Consider the following 25711-nt stretch of genomic DNA (forward strand, 5'->3'; position numbering starts at 1 on the left):
CACTGGAGGGGCAATAAGAAGGACCATGACCAGCTTGCCTCCTGCCCGGGACCTCCAGCGAGATGCTGCCCGTCGAGGACCCTGTCCTGGTGGTCCTGGATGCCGTCCTCACTTTGCCCTTCCCCTGGCCTGGCACAGCTCGGCCAACCCAGTGGCCCTGAACCTGAGCCCTAGGGAGCCTCGGGCTTCCCCAGGACACCTGACCCGCTGGAGATCAGGGGCACATCCTCCTCCACACCAGATCCCAGTCATCAGTAGCACGTCCCTGGGGCAGCCCACATAGGCTGAAAACCCCGAGGTCTCCTGCTTTGTGGTTCTGAAACATTCCTGTCCACAGAGACCCGGGGAGCCACGGGCACCTCCAGCAGCCACCAGAGGCTCCCCAGGGCAGGAGCTGTGACTATGGGGGCTCAGCCAGCCCTCCGCAGAGGATGTGGGCAGGGAACAGCATGTGGGAGAAGGAGAAGATGCCAGGAGGTCTACGGTGGCAGTCAGGACTCTTGGAGAGAACCCAAGAAGCGACGTGGCGAAAGCAAAGCTTCAGGAAGAACACAACAGGGCCAAGAGCCAGCACAGACAGATGGTCAAAACCACAGCACAGCCCTGCTCTGTAGCCGGGAGGTGAGCACCGGCCAACAGATGCTGGTCTGGGCAGCGGCTGTGCGTGACTTGGCCACGATGCTGCGGCTGGCGGGATGGAAAGCCCACGTGTGTTAAGGACCGACCTTGAACGAGCAAAGCAAAGGAAATTGTGGCTTCTGGCTCTGCCCACTCTTGGGAACGGACGCCCTGTCCCCGGGCCCTGTTCAGACACCAAAGACCCAGAGGAGGGAAGGGAGGAGTGAGGGGAAGGGGCTGGCATATGTGAGCCCTGCTCTGAGTCGCCTCATCTGTCCTTCAAGGGGCCCGGCGCCGGACTCTCCTCTGAGAATCAACAGGGCTCCGAGATGTCCGGAAACTTGTCCAAGTCCTCAAGTTCACAGGGATGGGCCCGGTTTCCAGTCTCCGCTGATGCAGGAGCATCAGAGAAGGGCTGACAGAACAGGCCTGACACTGTCCGCAGAAAGCCTGCCCGCAGGTGGCCTTCGGCCCGTCTGGGAACCTGGATTTCAGGAGGGTTCCCGACATGCCACCTGACATGATAAGACCGGCTCACCTTGCCTGAGGCATTTGGGCAAGCAGCGTGCTCCAGCCTGAGCCCCGCTTGCTTTCAGGAGCCTGGGACTTTGACGCATGGCAGACAGCACAGGTGCCTATGTGACCAGCCCCCAGTAAAGACCTTGGGCGCTGACGCTCTCGAGCTTACCAATGGCCCACGTCTCACACGTGCCGTCGCAGCTCGCGGCTGGGAAGTTCAGCTCATCCTGCGTGACCCCATCAGGCGAGGACCCTGGGTTTCCCTGGGCTCAGCCCCAGGCATCTTCTCCTTCGCTGGTTTTGCTCTGTATCCTGGTGCCGTAGTAAATCACAGCCTTGAGTACAACTATATGCTGAATCCCTTGAGGCCTCTTATCAACTTATGGAACCTGGGGTGGCCTCGGGGACCCTGACAGGTGGGTGGATGAGGGCTGGGGGCGCGGGAGGGAGGATCTAATCCAGACAGTTTGCCCACGAAAGATCAGGAAACAAAGCCCGAGGCTGTGAAGTGTCCTACGCCTGACCTGGTTGGGCGGCTCCCTCAGTTCTCGCCAAGTTCAAGGCCCCACGGGGGACAGGGCAGCTGGACACAAAGATCAGAGGGCCAAGACGGTGGCCGGACAGCAGGGCACGGGGGCTGGGAGGGAGCCACAGCAGGAGCCACGTCACGGTGCCACTCCAAGACACGCCCTGCAGCCTCCTCTGTCCCCACATGTCAGGTCTTCCCGCCCACGGGGTCCTGAGGGGTGACAGCCAGCTCATCCACTACCTGAGAGCCAAGCTGTGCTCCTCCCAGCAGCCCAGCGATGGGCATGGTCCACCCCAGGAGAGACCAAGCGAGAAAACACACTGAGGGAGTCAGGAGCCACGATCTACACTGTGGGACCAGGGTGCGTACGGAGTAGGGGGCAGGTGAGCAGGACCCTATGGAGCTGGTCTCAAATAGGAGGCACGTGTATGAACTCCTGGCTTTTAAAAACAGATACTGTCCAGCTCGGTTCATCTTTAGGGCCCAGGATCCACGGCCCCCCAGCAATGATGGGCAGAGCCAGCAACCCAGGTCTCTGCTTCTGTGCCTCCCTCCCCATGGACAGGAACCACGGCTCCTTGAAGAATGGCCGGTTCCAGGTGTCGGGCAGGGAGTGCAAGGAGGGCGGAGAACATCTCATTGTCTCAGGAACGTGTTCCGAGACCACGGGCAGACTGCCAGGACGGCACAGGGCCCAGTGGGAAGGCCCTGGCCAGATCTGGGTGATTTGAGCACCCAAGAGAATAACGATGGTAAGGGATTATAACACAAGTTTAAAAAAAAAAATCTGGGAGTCCACAGTAAAAAGGGAGAGAAAAAAAGAGGAGAAAAGAAAAAAAGAAGCTCTTCTGCACAGAAGCACTTTAGACAGTAAAACTTGGAAGCAGAACAGAAGAGAAAATCACCAGTTCGCATTTCTGACGTTGTACCTGAGTCTGACAAGGTCACTGCTGGGTGTGACACCATCGGGCAGAAGGTCTGGGGAACTGGCTGCCCACATACTCAGCGTCGCGATATGGACCACTTGCCAACAGCAAGAAGTAAGGGGCCGGCACCCCAGCGTCTGGCCGGCCTCACCCATCCCCAGAACGAGTGGGGCCCTTCCCCATCTCTGTCCTCGGCCACCTCCCTCCCTCCTGTACTGCAAAGCTCATCCACCCGTGCCCCTGCCCACACCCAGCTCCCAGCCCCCTCCACCTGGCTCCTGTGTCTGCTCGCCTGTCTCCCCACAATGGCAGGCTTGTGCACGGATCCAGGCACAGGAAGACGAGAAGAACTGAGGTCAGACACGAGCTGGGCACGTGGTTTACAGGCAGGAAATCGTAGGACCCTCCCCTCTGGAGCTCCGCCGCTGGGGCTGGGGCAGGGCGGGGGGCGGGGGGGGAGTGCGGAGGGCCACGGGCATCTCCACCCTCTAGCTCCGTCTCCCAGCCCCGCACGCATAGGCCTCGAGAGGGCCGTTCCAGAATCCCGATGGTGAGCACACGCCCTCCCCCCGCTACCCGGCTCCCCTTCATGGTGTCTCTATTTCATCCCTGCTGCTGTGCATACCTGATCGCCAGCTTCACCCCACTAGGCCCGAGGCTGCTGCCCGCCCCCAGCTTGCTCTACGTTTCACAGCAGGGGCCGGGGGGGACTGTCCCGGGGACGCCATGTCACCCCCGCAGACGGGGTCTGCAGCTCGACCTGGCTCTCCTGGGAGCTCCTGCGCACGATTTTAAAGCGCCGTCTTCCAAAGCTCACCTGTGTGTCTGCGTTTAACACCTTGATCCTCTGGGTGGAGATGAAGAGGTCCACTTCGGTGAGCGTCTGAGCATCCCCCTCAGAATTCTAAGAAAGGATGGTGGAGACTGTTACAAACCTTTAAAAAAACTAACTCAAACAAAGGCCTGACAATCTCACGAAGGACCCTGAGCGCCCCTAGAGGGAGAAGCTCCTAGCAGAGGCGGCCATGGGAGTCTAAACACAGGCCTCCCCAGCACATCCCAGCTGAGTGAGCTCGCTCAGCACAGTTGGCACAGGAGTGGGAGGGGGGACCGCTTCCAGGAGGCTGAGCCCGGAGGGGGCTGGACGCTGGGGGGCTCGTGTCGCAGCATCCAGACTGCAGCCGCCTGCCCACCCTTCTGGAACGCGGCGGCTACACAGGGTCTGTGGATTAGAGCTACATTTCTTGGATTTGGGATTCCAAGTATCCCCAGGTAAAGGGGAAGGAATTCTTCCAAGAAGGTGGATTAGCATATCTGCATTTTCTTCTAGTTTAAAGCCACAGTCATGTCAACCCCCAGCAGCATCGGTCCAGCTTCCAAAAACCCTAGGGAAGCAAGACCTCAACCAGACGGGGCGCTGCCCTCACAGGACACTGGAGAAGCCAGCCCACAGATGCCCATTTTGTCATCTCCCGGGTACACCCATCATACGGCTGGAGCAATGTGCAAAAGAATGTTCTGGAAGCTGAATGCACTGCTCGGGGTCTGCCCTAAACTGGGACAGCCTGTCACAGGGGATCCTAAATACTACTGTGCAGTGGCAGTGACATGCGAGTTCTTGGGTTTCTCCACCAAGATAAATACTCCTTTCTGGTCACTTTGTAGTCACTTGTGGATGAGGGTCCATAGCCCTACAGTCACCAGCAAATCCCTGGGGTGGGGACTCTATGCCGGGGACGCTGGTCCCTCATGGAGACCCTCTTATCACTGTTTGCCTGGCCAGCTGCGAGCAGATCAGTGAAGCGGCCCTTGGCAATGACCCTGAGCATCTTCCTGGCCGAGAGAAAGAACAATTCTTCATGGAGGTAACCGCTGGCCCTGGCTGGCACCAAGGTCTGGTCTGCCTACACCGACCCCTCTGAGCTCTCCGGACTATAGACCCAAGGAGCAGGCTGTGGTCCGCACTGTCCTGCTCCAGCTGTCAGGGGGGCACGGGGTGACTGTGGGTGGGGTCCATCGCCTTGGGGGAAGCACACCCCACTGCAGGTCTGCAAAGCCAGGCTCGTTCCATTGTGCCTGGAGACACCCAGCACAAGGTGGCTTGGGCAGAGGGAGATGCGTGAGTCCCTTCCTTGCCCACAGCTGAAGGCATCCCAGGGGAGGCCGCTGGGCAAAGAGCAAGCATCACAGGGAGGAAGGCCTCACTGCAGCGGGAGGGGAGACCCCGGGCAGGGTCCTCTGGCCGCACTGCTGGAACCTGGTGTTCCAGGCGGGCACAGAGGACTAGCTCTCCTTCTGCCCAAGCAAAACCCAGTGCCAGGACAGCCCCTCGGACACAGAGCACTGGATACTTCCAGTTAAAACGTGCCCAGCATTTACTAAACGACCAGGTTGATGAGCAAACAACTGAAGGTCGACCCGAGATTTTTAAAAGTCTGCCCATGCTCCAGAAACTTCTCAATAGAGAAAGCATCCCTTGGGCAGACTGCATTTCTCATCATCCCGATTCAGTAAATTAAACTTAATGAGTCTAAATGTCAGAGCGATTTAATTAATTCTGTACAGGGGCCCTAGGCACTGAACGCATCACATGGTCGCATCAAATGCCACATTTAAAAACGTCTACACAAAACGGCCACATCACGGCAGTAACCATGCTCTAGCTCATGGAGACTCTAAAAAAGCAAAATGAAAAAAAGGGCAACGATTAAATGCTTCCGTAAGTGGGCGGCTTAAAGAAAAAAAGTGTCTGTGATTTCATTCAACAGTCTAGCATTGACCTACCAAAGGAAGAGAAAAACCCATCTGCCACATCGTCTCTGTTCCTGGGGCTTCCCCCAGCCCCCTCCCCCTGCACAGGACATGCCACAGAAACACAAGCAAACCCCACATCCTACACACCGCTTTCTTCTTGATTTTAGCAGCCTTTTGCATCCTCTGAGCAGCGTGAAAGAGAAAAGAAAAACAGGTGGACGCAAAGCGAAGGAAGGACAGGTTGCTTTGCCCTCTCCCGACTATCGCGGGGGGCTCATGCCTGGAGCCCCTCCCCCTCCGTCGAGGCGGTCAGAGGAGGAGGAGGAGGTCAGAGTACGGTGAGGATGGGGGAGGGAGGGCTGACATTCTTCCTCACCCCGCAGGGAGACCCCCGACTGCCCAGAAGGGCACCTCCTCAGACCACCGCCCCTCCCTCCTGACCCCATCAGCTTTGCTGACTTGGTCCTATCCTCCCCCTGCCCGGCTGCACCCACCCTTCAAACCCAGGTGATCCGAATGACGGGCACCGAGAGCTGCAAGTGCGTCAGAGTTTTTCTTGAGGTCATAGATTTAAATAAAATGTATGATTTTTTTTGCTTCCCTTTCTGCAAGTCCTTTGGCAGTAAAGATACAGAGACAGTCAAAATGGGATGAGAGGCTCTATACAAACACGTGACTAGAATGCTTCGGAACATTACATTTTAAAAATCACGTGTCCTGGGGGCCCAGTGGCAGTTCCTCATTATGGAGCCTCTCTGTCCCCAGCCTGCGTCCTCTCATCCAAGGCAAACTCTCCCTCGGCCCCGACAGGCACCTCAGACATTCCCACTCTCGTGCACAGGGCTGTGGGGTCAGCGCTGGACAGCGGGCCGTGTCACCCATCCCGCTCCAGTGCTCCCTGCAGGGAACCCGGGCGCTCCTGGGCCGCCCCTACCTTGACCCGGCTGACGGCCTCCTGTGCCTGCATCATTCTGATGTTTTTGGATGGGTTCCGCTCCGAGAGCAGCTGGGTGGAGCCCAGGTAGTTGGCAGCAAAGATGATCCCGTCGATGAGGTCTTCTGGCTCACAGGGCCCTGGAACTGAAGGGGGCACAGTTCTCAGCCCTGGACGACAAAGGCCAGGCAGCGGGGCCAGGGGCCACAGGAGGAGGCCGAACGGTTGTCCCGTCTGCAGGCAGTAGGGGGAGCGGGGCTCCTGCCCCCGTTACCAACAGCGCACCGTACAAGTAACTGCACAGATCAACACCCGGCCAGGAAACCCTGCACCCATGGTGTCAGGAGGATAATTCCGGAGCCAGGCAGCTGTCACTGAAGGCACCTGGGCCTCCGAGGGGACAACCGTGTGCTGCAACCCCAGAGGCGCCCTTTCCCCAACATTTCCATGCCTGCCCCAGAGCCCTCGGCGACTCCGGACGGTGATGGGAACTGCCTACCGCGCTCCAGTTCTGTGCCCCGGGGGCTCCCGCGAGCCTGCAGACCCCTCACAAGGCCTGTCCGGCTCCTCCCATGCCATGCACCCCAGGTCCAGGCTGGGTGACATGGTCCCTGTTCCATCAGCTGTCTTGAGACCGGAGGTGCCAACAGCATGATCCGGAACATTCCACCTCTGAGCTGTTTAATACGAGAACCACTGGCCTCATGTGGCTTTTGAGAATTTGAACATGTCGGCTAGTGCAACAGAGGAACTGAATTTAAAATTTGTACGCAATCCTAATTAGCTGACATGTCAACAGCCACACGTGGCTAGTGGCTCCTGTCTCCTGGACAGGCCCCTCTAGGTAGGAGCCAGTAAACCTTTTCTGTAAAAGGCCAGACGACAAAGATCTTAGGCTCTCTTTGCAACTAGTCACCTCAGCATCTGGAGCACCAAAGCAGGCCCAGGCAGCGTGTGTGTGAGCAAGCCTGCTGCACCCCCGCCAAGCTTCACACACGCAACTGGTGGCCAAAGGATGTGGCCCTGAGTCCACAGTCTGCCAACCTGGAGGCCATTGCTCAGCCCTGCTCGCGGGCCCACGACCACGTTTTCCACTTCCCTGCCTCTTCCCTCTCACTGCCCACCTCCAGCCAGAGCCCTTCTTTTGGGGACCATGGCCCTGGCTCTCAGGCTCCCCTCCTTCCTGAGCTAGGCCACCCGAAGCCATGCCAGTGTCCACAGGGCTGGCTATGCTGCATCCCCAAGCCCTCAGGGCCAGCAGTCCCCTCCTGACCCTTCCCTCCACCAGTGTTCTGCAGTCTCACCTTCAACCACTGTTTCTGACACCACCCACTCACCCAGAGTGGACGGCACCATTCACCAGTTCAAAACCACCTGCCCCGAGCCCTCAGCTTCCTCACTCACATCCTGTCTGCCTGCCCTGGAGATTTAGCAAAACTCTACCCAGGCTTCCTCTGGCTGGAAAAAGTCCCCAGCAAGCCAAAGTGGTTCCATTACAAATTCATGGCCCTGGACGCCCTCAGAACTCCTTGGCAACCTTAACGGGCTCCTCTAGGAAGCGCTCCCTCCCCATCTGTGCACGGCTATTTCATACCTTTCTCCATCCTCCTGCACTTCCTGCTGCCCCTCCTGTGTGTCCTGGACGGAGCATCACCTCTGCTCCCAGACACACCCACGTCCTGTGCGGTGGGCATCCGACCAGCCCTCCTTCCACCTTCCTGTGCAGCAGTGGGGTCCCCACCTGGGGCCTGAGGATCACCTGCCACCCCATCCCTCCCCTCCAGGACCCTTCTTCTCCCCCACCTCCAGCCCACGGAGCTGGTTTGTTCGAGTGAAAGCATAACGTACAGGTTTCCTGCAGGCGCCCCAGATACATATCTTCTCCTGAGGTTTCAAGAGAAGGAACGTTTCAGAGAGTAAGTGTAGACACCTGCCCCAGATCCAGTGTCGGCCTGGGGTCGCGTCAGTGAAGCCGCACCTTCGTTCTCAGGTGACAACCTGCTCAGGGGGGTCCCCGCTGAGCTCACAGCCCCCTCAGCGTGGTCTCCCCACCACATCCGTCTCTGTGGGAAGGTTCTTCGCAAGCAGCTGACCTGGCTGCATCTGGAGGAGGTCAAAGCGCTCCGCAGCCTTGGGGCAGTGGGCTTTGGGCTCCAGGGGGGGAGGAGGAGGGGTGGGGAGTGTGGGGAGAGGGGCTGGAGGGCCTGGTGGGGACCTAGCTCCTGGCAGGTTTATAATCTCACCCTTTCAGTGTTTAAAAAGGCAACCCAAGAAAGTCACAATGTCCCCCGATGAATGTTCAAATCGAGGGTTTCCCATCCTATTTTTCTGTAGCTGGGCTCGCAGATACAACGTGCCCTTTCTGGGGCAGAGCAGGAAGGAATGATTTCTGTGGGGCAGGTACTTCAAATTATCAAGGTCACAAAGCACCGTCATCACCACAAGCCCAACCCGGACTGGAGAGAGTCACGCTTCAAGGCAGCATTGAGGCCAAGAGGGTGTGATCCTGGCTGCGGGCAGCTGCAAGGCAGTCCTGCTCTGTGACCGCTTCTAGACCCCCCTGCTGGGGGAGCAACAGGGGAGCCTGCGGCTGTGCTCAGCCTCTCGGACAACCCAAGACAGGAAGAGCCACCCGGGACGGGGCGCCGATACAGAACCAGTGACTCCCCAGGCCTCTGGCCTCGGCACCAGCTCACCCCAGGGCCCAGGGCACAGGGAGGCAGGGCCAGGGCTTAGCAGTGGGCCAGGCACAGAGAAGGGCTCCCCAAGTACTTTAGTAATGAAAGTAGCACGGGGACTGTGCCAGGGGGGTGGGGCACGGGAACCACCCCCCAACTCTGCAGCACAGGGAAGGCACCCCCGCCCCCTGCCGCCCATCCGCGCTGAGGGCCAGGTCATGTCCTGGGTGCTGGGACAGCAAGGGGGGCCAGGCAGGGAGGTGCCCTGTGTCTGGACACCTAGAGTCGCGTGAACAAAGCAAACTCAGAAGCAAGGCCTTTTCAGAGGCTGAGAACCAGTGTGCAGGAAGCCAAACCCAGGCTGAAGAGACACTGACACTGTCTGGATCTGATGATGGAAAAGGCTCATCTTAGGAGCAACAGATAAGCGAGACCCAAATGATGGGATGGGGGACAGTGACAAGGGATGTGTTTTCTGGGTGTTATGATCAAGTGACATCCTCGCAGCTCCCAGATGTCTGCAGGGGAGCAGGGTCAGCTCTAAGGGGACACACGGAGCCGGGCTGGGGGTCCAGAGACCCGGCTGAGTCTGGGCTCCTCCACCAGCCCTGCTGGACCATGGACCAGACTTTGTGCCCTGGGGACAGCCGTCTAATTGTTTTTCTCTCAATTTCCTCGCCAGCAAAATGCGTGGAGGGAGAGCATTCCTGATTTCTATCTTGACAGGGTTTTTGCAAAGATAAGATTAAAAGTCTGAGTTTCCTAAACGCTAAAAGCATATAAATGCAAAGCCTTAATTGATGAATTCTAGCTTTCATTTGCATCCAGCTCAAAAGGCTCAGAGGGCAAAGGGATGGGGGGGCGGTGTCACGCAGATGTAAGCGACAGAGCCCGGACCAGACCCAAAGCAGCCACATGCTGGGTGACAGCCTCCACCATCACCCAACACCCAGAACCTCCCGTACCTGATGGGGTGGTGGGAGGTGGCAGGTCATTTAAAAACAGCTGAAGCTGAAGTCATTTGAGGAGGGAAGGAGGGAGAGGGGAAGACCCCAGGCAGCCCCCACCGAGCCCAGAATCACCTGCAGAGCCCCAGGAGCCTGCAGAGTCCCTCCCCTGCCTCGGAGATGCCCCTTCAGGGAAGCCGGAGGGGGGGACCTGGAATCTGAACGTGATGCCCGCACACTGGGTCCCACTCCAGGCAGCCTGTTTGGAAGCACCTGACCTCCAGCAGACAAGAGCTCCCCTCCCACGTTCATCTTAGGAGTAACCCCTCTGCCAGGCACAGGCCAGCACCCGCTTCGCACTCAGGGGCTGACAGGCGGCTGTCCAGGGACTCTGCTCCCAACAAGGGAGAGAAAGCTGGCTGACCCTCGAGGGGCTCCACGGCCAGGGTCAAATCAGGCTGTCCCTTCCATCTCAGGCACCTTGGTCGTTGCTCAGCAGATGAGCAACCTTCTCCCAGGTGGGCAGGGCTAGGGGTGCCAGAGGAGGGGAGGGAATAATGGGAGAGGGCAGGCACCGGGAGGGGACCCCTCCCTGTCAGTCCATCAGCAGCTGTGGTCCACACGTGGACACACTGGGGACTGTCACCAGCCAGGGAGAGGCAGAAGCCACGCCCAACAGAGGGAACAGGGCGTCTAGCACAAGGCAGCAGCCTCCACCCTGCCCCTCAGGGCTCCTGAGCAGGATACTTGCGTCTCTACCATCTCATGCCATCTGCTCCCCTGGTGAATATGGTCCCAGGGTCCATCTCTTGCAGAGGGTCACCTGCCCGACCCTCCCGAGTCACCCGCCCTCCCTGCAGTGACCATTACTGACCAGTAGATGGCGTCACTCTGTTCTGGGGGAAAGTCCAGGTGGTCCCAGGAGCCCTGGGGTCACCGCCCGCTGCACACCCCTAGCCAGCGCCCAGGGCCTGGTCCTCAGCAAGTGTCCCCATACCCTGTCTGTGGCGTGGGGGGGTCACATGACACTCCATGCCCCCCCCCATCCCTAGGGGTGAGGGTAGACCTTCTGAGGCCTCTGTCTTCTAATGCTCCCCTTGCCAGTTCCCCAGGGGGGCCTTGGTCAGCTCCCTGGACCATTCTGTCTCACTCCACGCCCCAGAGTAGCCTTACTAAAGGCTGGCCCCATGTCCCCACCAGATCTGGGGCTCACCTGGGGGCACAGACTCCTGTTGTGAAGGGCGCCCCATCCCGGGCAGTGGGGTCCACCACGCGCACCCATGGACACCTGCTCCTAGGGAAGAGGCCAGGGAGGGACTGCGGGCTTTGTTACAACTCCCGCAGAGGCCGCCCTCCATGGGGCAGGGGGGTCTTCTCACTCCTGCTTTGATCTTTCTTCAAAGAGGAAACAATACACATGACAGTGCCTCCAGCACCTTCCTGCCACTCAGACTCCCACCCAGCCCCACTCGCATCAGGACGCAGAGAGTAGTGGCCAGCACGGGGGGCGGGGAGCGGAGGGGGTACTTCAGCTCCACAGACACAGCTCTCAACTCCAATCACCAAATGCAGAACCAAGGATCAAACGGCTTCATTCTAAGACTAAAGCAGCTGGCCCTGCATGTTTGGGTATAAACTGTCCTTATTTTGCTCAACTCTTGAAAGAACCCTAAGCTGAGACAGAACAACAAAAGAAGAGAGAGAGGTTTGAAAGAGATTCAGTCTCCCCAGAGGCTGATTTCCCCATTAACTATCTTTGCATGACAATACCTGTACGTGCATGTATCAGAATGTCCCTGCACAGCCTGGATAAGAAAAATTAAGGCGCTCAGTGTGTTCCCCGCTGGAGGAAGCCTTCGTCTGAAACACCCGTTGGAGAACCGGACGCCCCACTGGCTTCTCTGAACAGGGAAGGGGTGGGAGGTCCCCAGGGCCATGCCTTGGAGCCCCCGGCCCTGCCACCTTTGAGGGGATTATCCTGAAGGTGGGGGGTGGACAAGGCTTCCAGCCAGTGGAATTCAGCTGTGCCTGCTGCTCCCTGGGGTCTTGGAGGGGGTGGCAAGGTGGAGCCAGGGCACAGCCTTGGATGGAACTGTGGGTGTGAGTCCAGAAAGCCTCCGAGTGCAGCCCCACCCCAACACACCAGACTCCTGGGCAACCTCCATTCCATCCGGCCTGCAACAAGCTCATGAAGCAGACCTCAGTGTCCTAATTTTACAAAGAAGCACGGTCTATGTGGAGTCAAATAATTTTGCCCAAGATCAGTCACTGACTCAGGCACAAAGCATTTCTAAGTTCTTTCCACGAGGCCCTGTGTGAACAAAGACACGGAGCCCACAGTCACAAAGTAGATGCATCAGGATGGCCCATGGTGAGTGGTACAGACAGAACACAGTGGCCGGGGAGGAGCAGCAGGGAAGCCCGCCCTTGGGAGGGATCTGGGGCGGCTGCCCTCTGAGCTGAGCTCTGGAGGGTGAAAGGGAATCAACAAGCCACAGAGGGAGAGGAGGAGAGAGCTTCTCAGGCTGAGGCAAGAACAGATGCAAAGACCCTGGGGTGGCAGGGAGATGTGCAAACTGCTGGATGCAGGGGGTGGGCCAGCAGTTAGGATAAACTGAGGTTGCAGAGCAAGTGCCGGCCAGATGTGAGGATCCTGGGGCCACACCCAGGACTGTCGCTCCAGGGTATCAGTCAGGGAAAGAGCCCAAGCTCTCTGCCTTTAGAAAGTAACTAAGGCTGCAGACAGGTGAACAACATAGGGGAGGGAGGGAAAAAAGCTGGGAGGCTACTGAAGGAGTCCTAGCAAGCAAGTGATGATGAGGATGATGGTGGTCATGGTGATGATGGTGATGATGGTGATGATGATGATGATGGTGATGGTGATGATGGTGATGATGATGGTGGTGGTGATAATGATGGTGATGATGGCGATGATGATGATGGTGGTGGTGATAATGATGGTGATGGTCATGGTGATGATGGTGATGATGATGGTGGTGGTGATAATGATGGTGATGGTCATGTTGATGATGGCGATGATGATGATGGTGATGGTGATGGTGGTGGTGACAATGATGGTGATGGTCATGGTGATGATGGTGATAATGATGGTGGTGATAATGATAGTGATGATGATGATGGTGATGATGGTGATGATGCTGATGGTGATAATGGTGATGATGATGGTGCTGGTGATGGTCCTGGTGATGGTGATGATGGTGCTGGTGATGGTGATGATGGTGGTGATGATGGTGGTGATGATGGTGATGATGGTGATGACGGTGATGATGATGGTGATGACGGTGATGATGACGATGGTGGTGGTGATGATTGTGATGATCATGGTGATGATGGTGATGATGGTGATGATGGTAGTGATGACGATGATGGTGATGGTCATGATGATGATGATGATGATGTGGAACAGGGTGATGAACAGACAGCGACAGACTGATTCACCCTGCAGGTTCAATCAGTAGGACCTGGAGGGGGCTTGGAGGAGGAAGGATGGAGAGCTAGAGAGCTCACTGCAGGGCTGGATGGATACAGCTGCTACTCACTGAGAAGAGGACCCTGGGAGAGTTCTGAGCTTAGGGGGTGGGGAGGATTCTGAGCAAGTTTAGTGGCAGGAGCCTGGAGTCCCCCAAAAGCAGCTCAGGGGGCAGCTGGACTCAGGAGTCCCAGGGAACTGCATACCGGTGCCAAGTAAAGCTGCAGGCATGGGAGAATCACCAAGGGGAGGAGGGAGCCGGGTGGGGGCAGGGCTCTGCTGAGCTCCGACGCTCTCCGTCCAGGTGGTGGAAGGTGACCGGCAAAACAGACAAAGAAGGGCACACAGACAGAGAAGGTGGAGGGCGGCCAGGAAAAGAAGGGCCTTAGATAGGGAGGCATGCCCAGCTGTGCAGCACTGGTGGGAGGAGAAAGGTGCCCCAGTGCTTATGGGGCAGTGACCTTGCATATGGGTTGAGGGGTGTGAGGGAGGAACAGAGAAGGAGGCAGCCAGTCCCAAGTCCCAGTTAAGAAGCAGGGGAAGTGAGCATGGGGGTGTGGGCAGACGCAGGGAAGGATACTGTGTTCAGAAGCCAGTGGCCAGGAGCGTGGAAGATACAGGGGAGGAAAGATGTCAGATGGGCTGGGGATCCAAAAGGCAGAGGGGGACCTGACTCCACTGGGAGGAGGGGCATAGCCCTGACTGGACAGGGCGGGAAGGACAGACAGGGAGCAGGCGGGGCACGGAGACCATGTCCAGGAAGCACCCAGATCATAGAAGAGCCGGCCTGGGAAGGGCCTGGAACAGGGAGAGGAGGCAAGAGGGAGGAACATGAGACTGGGCAGACGCGGGGGTGGTGTCTGGCCCCGAGTGGGCTCTGCCTGCCCCCAATACCTTGCCCACCACATCAGCCTGTCCCAGAGCCAGACGCCCCAACACAGCCAGGGCGGTGCCTCTGAGAAGCCGTGCAAGGGTAAAGGTGATCCTGTAAGGCTGATGTAAAAGAGAAGACGCTGTCTGAAAGCCAGACCATGGGACACTCCCGGGGAGAGGCCACGCCTGGGTCTGCAGGCAGGGGGCAGCATCACTGAGGAAAGGGCTGAGGGATGCACAGGGCGGAGCATTAGACACTGGCTGGAGATAAAGTCACTGACCACTGGGAGGAAGCGACTCAAAAACAGGGAGTCAAGGAAAAAAAGGTCAAAGCCAAACCTGATACAGTGCATAAATCTGCCCACGAGAACTCCTTCCCAGAAAAAGCAGGATGAATACAAAAACTGGCAAAAATAGGAAAAGGCGTATGCATGAGGTTGTTTCCTGCAGCCCTATTTGTAACAGCAAAAAACTGGAAACCACCCCAATGTTCCTGCAGAGGGAACATCCAACTGCACGGGGGTCGGGCGGGTCTCTGGAGCAGCAGAGTCCTCCACACACTGCCCTGCCCTGCGCAGCGTGGAACTCATCACATCCAGGATTCAGGATTAAGTTAAAAAAGCAGGATGGAGAGACGATTACCCAACTCATTATCCAAGAAAGGGGAAGATATGCTTATAAGAAAAGTATGTGAAACGTCAAAAATGCTTATCTGCAGTGGGAGGAAAGGACTGAGGGGAGAGGGGTAATAGGGAAAGGAACTGAATATCTGTGCATATACGCTGTTATGCATGTTTGATTTTTTTTTTTTTTTTTTTTTTTTTTTTGCGGTATGCGGGCCTCTCACTGTTGTGGCCTCTCCCCCGTTGCGGAGCACAGGCTCAGTGGCCATGGCTCACGGGCCCAGCCACTCCGCGGCATGTGGGATCTTCCCGGACCGGGGCACAAACCCATATCCCCTGCATCGGCAGGCGGACTCTCAACCACTGCGCCACCAGGGAAGCCCTGTGCGTTTGATTTTTGAACCATGTAAGTACTTTATATAATTATAAAATGAGATTAAATTTTAAAGAGTAAATTCCTAAGATTTAAAAGAAAAATGGATCTAAATATGTATCCAGTTATGACCTAATCACAAAGAGAAGAACCTTCCCAATGGTTGTCGAATGCAGTGATTTGCTGGTCCATCCCTTGTGAGCTATACCCTAAAGACAAAAGTCAGTGCAAACAAATCTTTACTGTATCTATACTGTAATCCAGTGTCCTCGGTGACACTGGCATTGCTATTCTGTGACTGCTGTATGATTAGTGGAATAAAACAAATGCAGAATTATGTTGGTGACCTTGAGACTGGGGATTTGGGACCTAGGAAAAGGAAGATACAAATGTAAAAAACCCTATAGTGCTAGCAAAGCATCAGTATGAACCATGATGTATTTTATCTTAAAAATATACAGAATATTAGTTACTTATATATACATATGGGTAATTAATTATCCCCAAAGTTAGCAGCTACAATGATACAAATTTATTATCTCAGTTTCTGTGGGTGGGGAATCTGGGTGCCTCTGGTCAGGGTCTCTCTCAAGGCTGGAGTCACCATGACAATCAGGGCTGTAGCCATCTTAATAGGAGAGGATCCACTTCCAAGTTCACTTATAGGGCTGCTGGCCAAAGACCCCACGTGGGCATCTATCTGACAGAGCCACTCACAACGTGGCAGAGTAGGCAAGCAAGAAAGAGCAGAAAAGAAGTCACAGGCTTTCGGTAACCTAATCTTGGGAAGGACATCCCTTCTGTCATATTCTGTCCACTAGAAGTGAGTCAATAAGTCCAACCTGCTCTCAAGGGGAGAGGTTACCCAAGGCCACAAATACCAGCAGGTGGGGCTCACCGGGAGCCATCCCACCACAGATACATTTCTTACCCTTCTGACCAAATCAGGAGCAATGAGCACCCACAGTGAGCAGATTATAGTCTCTTAGTACGAGTTCCCAGGGCTCCTGCTAGAAACAACTTGTCCTAGTCCTCAATCGAGAGGTGTTTAAGGTGAGCCTGGAATATCTAGTCAAACCAGAAAGCCAGGAAGCTACCAAAGACGACAGGGGTCATGTTGACAGGACTCGGGAAGCAACCTCGGGAGGCTCCCACTGGCCAAAGACAGGACAACCTCAACGCCAATAAGGATCACATCCACGACGCAGTGTGACACGCCAACCGCGCTTCGACCCCAGAGTGCCTGATGGTGCTGATCTGTAGAGGCTGTTAGGGAAACTTATTAATTTAAAATTTTTTAAATAAAGAGAAGGAATCAAGTAGTTAACTAGCTTTTCCTATATGAACCGTACTCTGGGTAACTGAATATCTGACGAGGGCAAGTTTCTCTGCAGAGGAAAACTCCAGATAATCAAGAAGAAATGAGAAATGATGGAACCAGAACACCATCATTTTGCAACCTCTAATCAATTACTGGATCCAGACAATGATCATTAATGGTTGCTAATATTACAAAGAGAGAAACAAAGAACCAGCCTGTGCCGCCTGATGGAAAAACACAATACCTATGACGGTTGGGGTTTTTTGCCGGAAACAACCAGACTAAATCTGATCAAGCCTCTTTAGCTAAACATCCAACATTTTACAGCAATAACCCCAGGAGGATGCAATCAGCAAAGTCCAGGCTGCAGGGCACTCCATGAAACAAATGATACAGATTCTTCCACAAGAGCAGCAACAAAAATATTGTCAATGAGAAAAAAGAGAGATGGATAGAGAACCTATAAAATAAGACGCATAAGAGAATGGGACACGTAGCTGATCTCAATGCATGGCCCTTGTCTGGACCTCATACAGATAAGCACACTGTAATCTGGGGGAAGGCAAACACTGCCTGGGGATTTAATGACACAAGGAAATGATTATTTGATTTTAGTTGTGGTAATAGTATCGCAGTATCTTTAAACACAAACTTCCTATCTTTTAGAGATACATATTCGAAACATTTAAAGAGGATAGTGAGATCTGAGGTTTGCTTTAGAATAATCTAGGAGAGGGTGGGGATGTAGAGGAAGCAAGACTGGCCGTGAGCAGGTCAAGACTGAAGCTGAGGACACAGGAAGCTCATCATAGTATTCTCTCTTCTTTTGTATACATTTGAAACTTTTTATGATAAAAAATTAAAAGGATGTATCTCCCCAAAAGGCATCATTTTAAAAGAAATCACTATTCTAGAGCATTGTTCCTTGTAGTCTACCCAATCAATTAGACAAGAGGAAAAAGTAACAGAAAACAAGAGTGGAAGCAGCAAAAATCATTCTTATTTGCAGACGGCATGACTGTGTACCAAGAAAAACCGAAGAAAACAACTAAAAATCTACTCAAAAAAGAAAAGAATTCATTAAGGCAGCTGTTCCAAACTTAATATATTAAAAAATCAATAGCTTTCTTTGTAGCTACAAATAGTAATAGGTTAGAAAAAATAACGAAACAAGAGATAAGATTTACAAAAGCAATAAAAGGGATAAAACACCAAGGAATAAACTAACAACATGTGTGTTGGATTTTTACGAAAAAAATTGTATTGATGAAGATAAACAAGCTTGAATAAATGGAAAGATAAGTCCTTTTCTGGCTAAGATTCTATATTGTAAAGCTGACACTTCCCCTATATAGATAAATTTAATTCATGGCATGCCAAATTAAAAAAACAATAGGAATTTTTATTGCATACCTAGATAAACTGATTCTAAAGTTTCTATGGAAAAATAAATATGCGAGAGGATCCAGGGAATTTGTGATCAGGAATGATGGTGGCAAGGGGAAGAACTAGCTGTACCAGGGAATAAAATGCAGTATAAATCCAGGAAAGCAAGCAGCCTGGTTCGGGAACCTGAGTGGGCAAATCAGTGTAACAGACCCAGAAACAGCCCTACATGTACATGGCAAATTTAATGTATGATGAAGGCTGCATTTCAAACCAGTGGATAAAAAGATTCATTGAATAGCTTTGGCACAACTGGTTAGCTGTCTCATTTGAAATGTAACTTTTCCTGGATCCATATACCAAAGTAAATTCCAAATAAATCAAATATTTAATTAATTCAAAATAAAATCATAAAAGCTCTAGAAGAAAACTTTATCTTCAAAATATCTTAGGACTGTGAAGGTCATACTAATCTCAAAAATTCAGTAACCTCAAAGGAAAAAGATGAATACACTTGACTACATAAAATGTTCAGCAAATTTTAAAATGTACAAAAAGAACAAAAAGAAATTCAAAAGACAACTGTAACCTGGGGGAAACTTTCGCAATATAAATCAAAGGGCTAATTTCCTTCATATGTAAAGAACAGCACAAATAAATAAGAAACACCAAAAATCTGATAGAGGGATGGGCAAAGGAAATAAACATGCAATGCACAGGGAAAGAAACACAAACAGCTTATAAGCATAGGAAAATGGTATCTGGGATTCACTTCTGATGGAAAATATGCATGTGAAACTACCAAGATACCTCTTTCCACCCATCAGCCTGGGGCTAAGAGCAAACAGGGGGATGGCACACAGTACAGGTGACCCACATGCTCACACATGATGGAGAGCCATGTGACCTCTCTGCCTCTTGGGAAAGCAATCTGGTCATCTTTATCCAAGCAGGCGTGATGCTAACCTGTAACCCCGCTCTATCCAGGAAGTGCTTTTCCAAAACAACTCACACCATGGGACTTCCCTGGTGGAGCAGTGGTTAAGAATCTGCCTGCCAATGCAGGGGACACGGGTTCGAGCCCTGGTCCGGGAAGATCCCACATGCCGTGGAGCAACTTTGCCCATGTGCCACAACTACTGAGCCTGCGCTCTAGAGCCTGAGAGCCACAACTACTGAGCCCATGCGCCACAACTACTGAAGCCCGCGCACCTAGAGCCTGTGCTCCACAACAAGAGAAGCCATCGCAATGAGAAGCCTGTGCACCGCAACGAAGACTAGCCCGACACAACTAGAGAAAGTCTGCGCACAGCAACAAAGACCCAATGCAACCAAAAAAAAAAAAGGAAGAAAGAAAAGAAAAGAACTCAACTCACACCTGATCACAAGCACTCATCCACAAGGCTGCTCAGTGCTGCACAGAGTGGAAACCATGTAACCATCAGTCCAGAGGGGGCTGATTAATACCCCATCGTAGGGCATCCTAGGGCCACGTCACTGACTCCTGTGTTACCACTTGAATAATTAGGTGAATTTACAGTTGTTGTCTCTACCAAGAAATCTATCAAGAAGTGGAATCTACCAAGAAGTGAGAGAACTAAGTGCAGACCCATGTGGCCCGTATCTATTTTAAGAAAAAGGTCTACAATCAACTATACTTCAATAAAATATTAAAAAATAAATAAAAAGCTCTATGTGTAGTCTTATACATGTCCAGGAAATTTCTGGCAGGATTCACAGGAAATTTAACAACGGCTCCTACTGCAGAGAGGGATTAGGGGTCTGGGATGTGCAGATAGAAAAGGGGAAGGTACCACAGGGATTTCCAGGGTAGAAATCATTTTTCAATCTTATGGCTCTTGGATTGATCCAAGCACTATTCACAGAAAGTTTAACAAACCTCTATTGGTGAATAAATGTTCCCATTTAAAAACAGGTCCAAGCCCTATTCATGCTGAGCAAATAGAATACTGGAGACAAGATCTCACATGGTTTTGTTTGTTTCTAACAAGGAGTCGTTTTGGTTTTCCTAAGCCGTCTATGGAACGCTCCGCTCTCTTCTGACTCCCACCCTCCGGCCAATAGCACCCCAGACCCAGGGGGCCCACGTGTCCACCCAGGCCTGCTCTGGGCTCGGGAGCCCTGCCCCTGTCACAGGCTGACAAGGAGGAGGTGAGAGCTGCCTTCAACTCAGGAGTCTTATGTGGACAGGTTCACCCCAATTGCTTACTTTAAGAGCAAACCAAGGCTCAGGTCTGAAGTGCCCAGTGTATGAATATAGCCAAGTGGCTTCATCACCACTGTGAGGACCCCTCAGAGAGGGAAGGTGTGAGGTGAGCGCATCCCAAGGTCTGGAAGTCGGGGAATGAGGCCTCCATGATCCCCCAGCACCCACGGTGGGACATTGACAGGTTCAGACAACAGGGTGAAGGACCCCTTTAAGGGGCCCTGGACTGGAGGACCAGCGGCATCTGAGCACAAGCCCAGGGTCTTGGGGTGTGGGTGGTCCAGGACACCTCACAGGAGCCTTGGCTGCTGGACCAGGGGGAGAGCAGTGTGAGGAACAGAACACCATCTATCAGCCTTTGTTTGGTGCTGAAGCTGCTGCTGTGGGGCTCCACTGCCCGAGACCAGCACCAGACTTTGGGTTTTAATAAGCACATGTCTGGTTTGATAGAAAAGCTAGACTTTCACATATACTCGTTCAGAAGCAGGTGACTCTCTGGCCCACGTGGACGCACGCTGCCACCTCCACGGCCCGCAGAAGGGAACATCCTGGCGTTCCTGCTACTCCTTGCCGCCTGGGATGCCTCCCCACGGGACGGTGGGAGAGCTCTGTGCAGGGGTCCACCCTCCACAGGTACCCTGCAGTGTCAACCTTCCAAACCAAGAGGGTCCGAGAGGGCCAGCGTCTTCCCACAGACGGTGGTCACCGGGGGGGCTCTTCCCTCAATGACTTGGTGACTCCGAGCCTGAGGGGGGCCAGGAGCTCTGATATCTGGGAGGTTATCCTCAGTGGGCTCCCCAGAACTGGAGCTGTGCATCTTCACCAGGTGAAGGCAGCCCCACTCCTGCTGCACCCGGCGGGCTGCTCGGACAGTACAGCAGGGCGCGGCGAGCTCAGACCCCAGCCCGGTTCCCATCCCGGCTGTGCAGGGACCACCTGGCCATGCGCCCTCTCTGAGCCTCGGTTTACTCATCTGTGGCAGCACCGTCCCTGGGGGTTGTTAGGAGGTCACCGAGTCAGCATGGTTAAGGCATCAGTGCCGTGCCGGGCCCAAGTAGCGCTGACAAGGACTATCTGGCCCGTTACTGATGGTGTTGAATGAAGGCGTATTAGGGAGTCAGGAAACCAGCTCGGCAAGGAAGGCGGGCTGTCAAGTACCCAGACGTGCGTCCAAGGCCAGGCTCCGCCCTTTGGCAGCCATGGGGGCTCGGAGGAGCCTCACTGCTTCCTAACCTGTGAGTTAGGCTGACATGAATGAGATGCTCAGGGCCCAGCACAGGGACTGGCACACACCCAGCGCCTGAGACATGTGAAGACGGCATCACTGTAACTGTTAACTATCATCTTTCATTATTATTAACAACACAGGATGTGAAGTAAGGCATGAGTTGGGACTGAAGGCTCTCCCTCATCAAGGCTCCAGGAAGGTTTCCCGCAGTGCAGAGCTGGCAGAAGGCCCACTCCTCCTCAAGGTCACAGTGGGTCTTCTCAGCCCTTGAGACCTTGGGCCGCAGGACTGAACATGCCCGAAGACTCCCCCGTACTTGGAATGCTCGCCTGCCAGACGGGGTGTGGCCGACACCGAGGGCATATCCCCTCCAGCCCCCTCTCCAGACCTGCTCCCCTCCTTCCTGGAAGCCCAGTGGTCCAGGCAAGCCTGAGGTTCAGGGTGCAGTCACTGGAACATCTCTGGCCGATGGGAGACAAAGAGGTCATCAGGGACTTTAAAGTTCAACTAAACACTCAGAGTCATGAGGGCTCCTAAGTTCAACCAGACGTGGGGCTGCTTCCTCAGAGGGAATAAGGCAGGAAGCACAGTCTGTCGGCTGGATTCTTCCGAGAGTCCACACAGTGTCCACACAGCCGCCCGCCTCGAGCACGAGGGTAAGAAACGCCCATCAGGGTGGGTGTGTGGAGCCGTCCCAGTGTCCCAGGAGACAACACCTCTTACACTCACTCCATGGGTACGGCTTCCAGGGGCCCCTCGAGGGACACATCCGGTTACAAGGCACCCTCCATGGGAAGTCCAAAGCTTTGTACTCCGCAAAGATGCATCTTCCATCAAGACGCAGTCACCATCCTTCCCATCTCTACCATGGCTGGTGTGGACTTTTGCCCTTTTCTCTCTGCTTCCTGCCCGGAACAGGAAGTGGTGTCCGGAAGGATACGGACACTGGCTGGGGCTGAGGTGACCCACCCGAGGAGAAGGCCGATCCCCGTGTCACAAACCCATGGAGCCAGGAGCCACTCGCCTCTGGACCTCTGTACACAACAAGCTTCCCTGTTTGGACAAGCTCCCAGTAGGTGCACGGAAATGCCTTCTTAACTGATCAAGGTGTCTAATTTGGGGGTGGTTTCCCCACATTCATTCCATCCTAGGGTGTTTCACCATTATCTCTTCCTGTTCCTGAGTCAGACTTTTGGTCCTTCAAGTCTCTGTTGAATATGAATCCTCTGCTATGCAGGGGTGTGTGTTTGCTTTAAGATCGCTACGTTTTCGTAACAGTCGAAGGGCTTCTCTTCTGTAGGACACTCTCAAGTAAGGCGGTCCACACTGGTTTGAGCTGGTCACAAGCAGCCTTAGCCAGTCTGGGTTGGTTGGAGGCAGCTGTTTTGATTTGGTCTAGAACAGTCAGCTGGTACAGAGCGGGGAGTCTTCTGGAAGTCTGACTCGGGGCACCCAGGCACACGCTCTGCTTCCCGGTCCCTCCCCCTCCCCTCCCTGCAGGTGTGAGGCCGATTCAAGCCAGGGGAGCTTCATGTGCAAATCATCCCCCCAGACAGTTTGAGGGAGTCCTGCCCAAATGGCGCCATGAAATACGTTGAAAAGTGAGCTTCGGGACTTCCCTGGAGGTCCAGTGGTTAGGGCTCGGCACTTTCACTGTGGGGGGCCCGGGTTCAATCCCTGGTCGGGGAACTAAGATCCCGCAAGCCGCGCGGAGTAGGCAAACAAAACAAAAGACAAGTGAGCTTCTTGGATCCACAAGAGCCTCCATCGCCAGACCAGTGGACTGGCACAGCCCCATCCTGGCATCCTGGTCACCAAGGAGACTGGAGCTGGGATGTCCCACATCCTCCCTATGAAGGAGATGCTGGGTCCTGCCAGTCCCTGGGTCCTGGAACAACCACACTAGCAGGCTGGACTGGGATCATCATAATCTACTGTGACCTGATGAAAACCAGTGTGATCCAGTCTGAGCCAGCTAAAATGTACCCCAAACCACATGTAAACTGCTGAGCGAAATCCATCTGAGCCTACTGGAATCGGTCAAAGTGGGGTCAAGGCTATTGGAATTGTGTAATGTTGGTTCCGACAGTTCAAAACTGGTTTTTATCCAGCTGGAACAACACCGAGCCAGTATAACGTGGAACCAGTTGCAACCGGGTTGAGCCAGTGAATTCACTTTTAACCAGTTTGAGTTGGGCTAGCCTGATTTAAACCAGTCAGTCCCTTGAAAGGGAATTTGAGGGCTTCAGTTTCCCGGGTTTTTTTAGTTCTTTACTGAAAAAGAAAACCAGGGTAGCGAAAGTCTGAAGTCATTTACTTCTGAAGATTAATGTACCTTGCTCGCATAAATATTCATAAAAATCAATTACCAGCTTATTGAAAGAATTAATAAACTTCACATTGTTTATCGTGACCCACTAGCAAGAGCAGGAATCAGCCTCCTGGCAAAGCAAAGATTCTACTTTTAAGAGGCTCTTTACCGTGTGGTTGGAGGGCATCCTAAAGGAGTTGCCGGGGGTTCCCTGATGCCCTTCAGACAACAGCCAAGCAGGAGTGCTCCCCACACCAAAAGTGACACAGAACAGATCAGCTGGGTTGTTTTTTTTTTTTTTGCGGTACGCGGGCCTCTCACTGTTGTGACCTCTCCCGTTGCGGAGCACAGGCTCCAGACGCGCAGGCTCAGCGGCCATGGCTCACGGGCCCAGCCGCTCCGCGGTATGTGGGATCTTCCCGGACCGGGGCACGAACCCGTGTCCCCTGCATCGGCAGGCAGACTTTCAACCACTGTGCCGCCTGGCAAGCCCTGGGTTGTTTTTTTTTTTAATTGAATGTTAAAATACAATATTAACCTCCTCAAAAGAGACAGGAGAGTGGAAGGAAATGAAGAGTCTTTAAAAAAAAAAACTAGCAGTCTAAATTTGGATGCAATTATATCCACCCTAATCAAAAGTGTTAGATCATAATTAGCAGCTTATACAGAGACATTTCAATCTATTAATTCAATCATCGTGTCATGTGTGAGGCCATTACTGAAAGTATAATTAAATGGGATGGTCTCCTGTTCCCTAATCAATTGGATCTTCTCCCCTCCCATTGAAGACGTGGGGCCGAGCACCTTGCCTTATTGTAGAACTGCCTTCCCCTTGAAGGTGTGTTTTCTACACAAGCTTTGTGGGAGAAAACCAAAAGTCAAAGTCCCATTTGCTTTGACATAAAAATATGTCAGCTGCCCCCTAAGAGAGAAAATTCAGTCACTTACCAGCCACAAAACTTGGAAATGATGCCACCTTCTTCGTCTGTTAGGAAATATGAAAACACACACACACAATAGGTTTAAGTAGTTAGCCCATAAGATCTAGGTTAAGTTGATTAATTACCATAATTAATGGTGGTGATTAATTATGGTAATTAATTACCATAATTAATTAATCATGACTGGTCTTCCCAAGAAGTCAGCTCCTTACAGCAAACCAGTGTCTTTCCGGCGCCATGACGTTTGGGTGGGGTACATGTAACCAGTTCTCATGGAAAACCTGGGGTACAAAAGGCCATCAGCTAAAACCAGATTAGCATGTCACTGCTAGAAGGAATATACCCAGTGGTTCCCTAACTGGTGGGCATGAGAATTTCCAGGTACATCTTTAAAAGCAAGGAAGGAGACCAGACGCCACTGCATGGGTGGCCACAGTTATTTCATCCAAGTTAGAAAATCTCATCCAAACCATGTTATCCAGAAAAGGGAAATAACTTGCTTAAGCCCTCATTCTAATAACCTCCCCATCACGGCAGTGAAAGTTTACATGGGATTGTTTTTTAAAACCACATTGTTGGTTTAGAACTGTGGTTCTCAACCCAAGTGATTTTTGTCCCCAAGGGGACATACGGCAATTTCTGTAGACATTTTTGGTTGTCACAACTGGGGGAGGAGGGCTGCTACTAGCATCTAGTGGGTAGAGGCCAGGGATGTGTCTAAACACCCTGCAGTGCAAAGAATGGCCCTTCACAACAAAGAAGGATCTGGCCCCGAATGTCAATGGTGCCACCCTTGAGTAATCCTGTTTTAGAACATGACTGTCAGATAATGGGACAGAATGAGTTTCTGTCAAATCGGGGAGCACCAATGACCCCCACGCACCAAAGGCAACACATGGGCACACCGTGGTGTGGGTCTGAGTCAACAGGAAAGGGCCTTCCCTTCCTCGTCCTGCAGGGCCACCGGGCTTTGCTTGATGGGACCCCCCCCCCTCCCCCAGGCACTGGGTGGGACAAGAACATGGTGGAGAGG

General features: G+C 53.4%; 1 protein-coding gene across 2 annotated transcripts in view; it reads right to left on the reverse strand.

The window, feature by feature from the left end:
* The window catches only part of APBA2 (amyloid beta precursor protein binding family A member 2), a 186272-nt gene that overhangs the window by 20147 nt on the left and 140414 nt on the right, over window positions 1-25711 (reverse strand). The window contains exons 6-9 of one of the 2 annotated variants that reach the window (XM_060005300.1): window positions 24686-24722; window positions 6281-6426; window positions 5494-5529; window positions 3410-3496 (exon numbers count right to left, since the gene is read on the reverse strand). In XM_060005300.1, coding sequence (XP_059861283.1) covers window positions 3410-3496; window positions 5494-5529; window positions 6281-6426; window positions 24686-24722 — 306 coding nt within the window. The remainder of the gene's footprint in view (window positions 1-3409; window positions 3497-5493; window positions 5530-6280; window positions 6427-24685; window positions 24723-25711) is intronic. The other variant, XM_060005301.1, reaches the window with a different exon arrangement.

The sequence above is a fragment of the Delphinus delphis genome, chromosome 2, assembly GCF_949987515.2.
Source record: "Delphinus delphis chromosome 2, mDelDel1.2, whole genome shotgun sequence".
Lineage (NCBI taxonomy): Eukaryota > Metazoa > Chordata > Mammalia > Artiodactyla > Delphinidae > Delphinus > Delphinus delphis.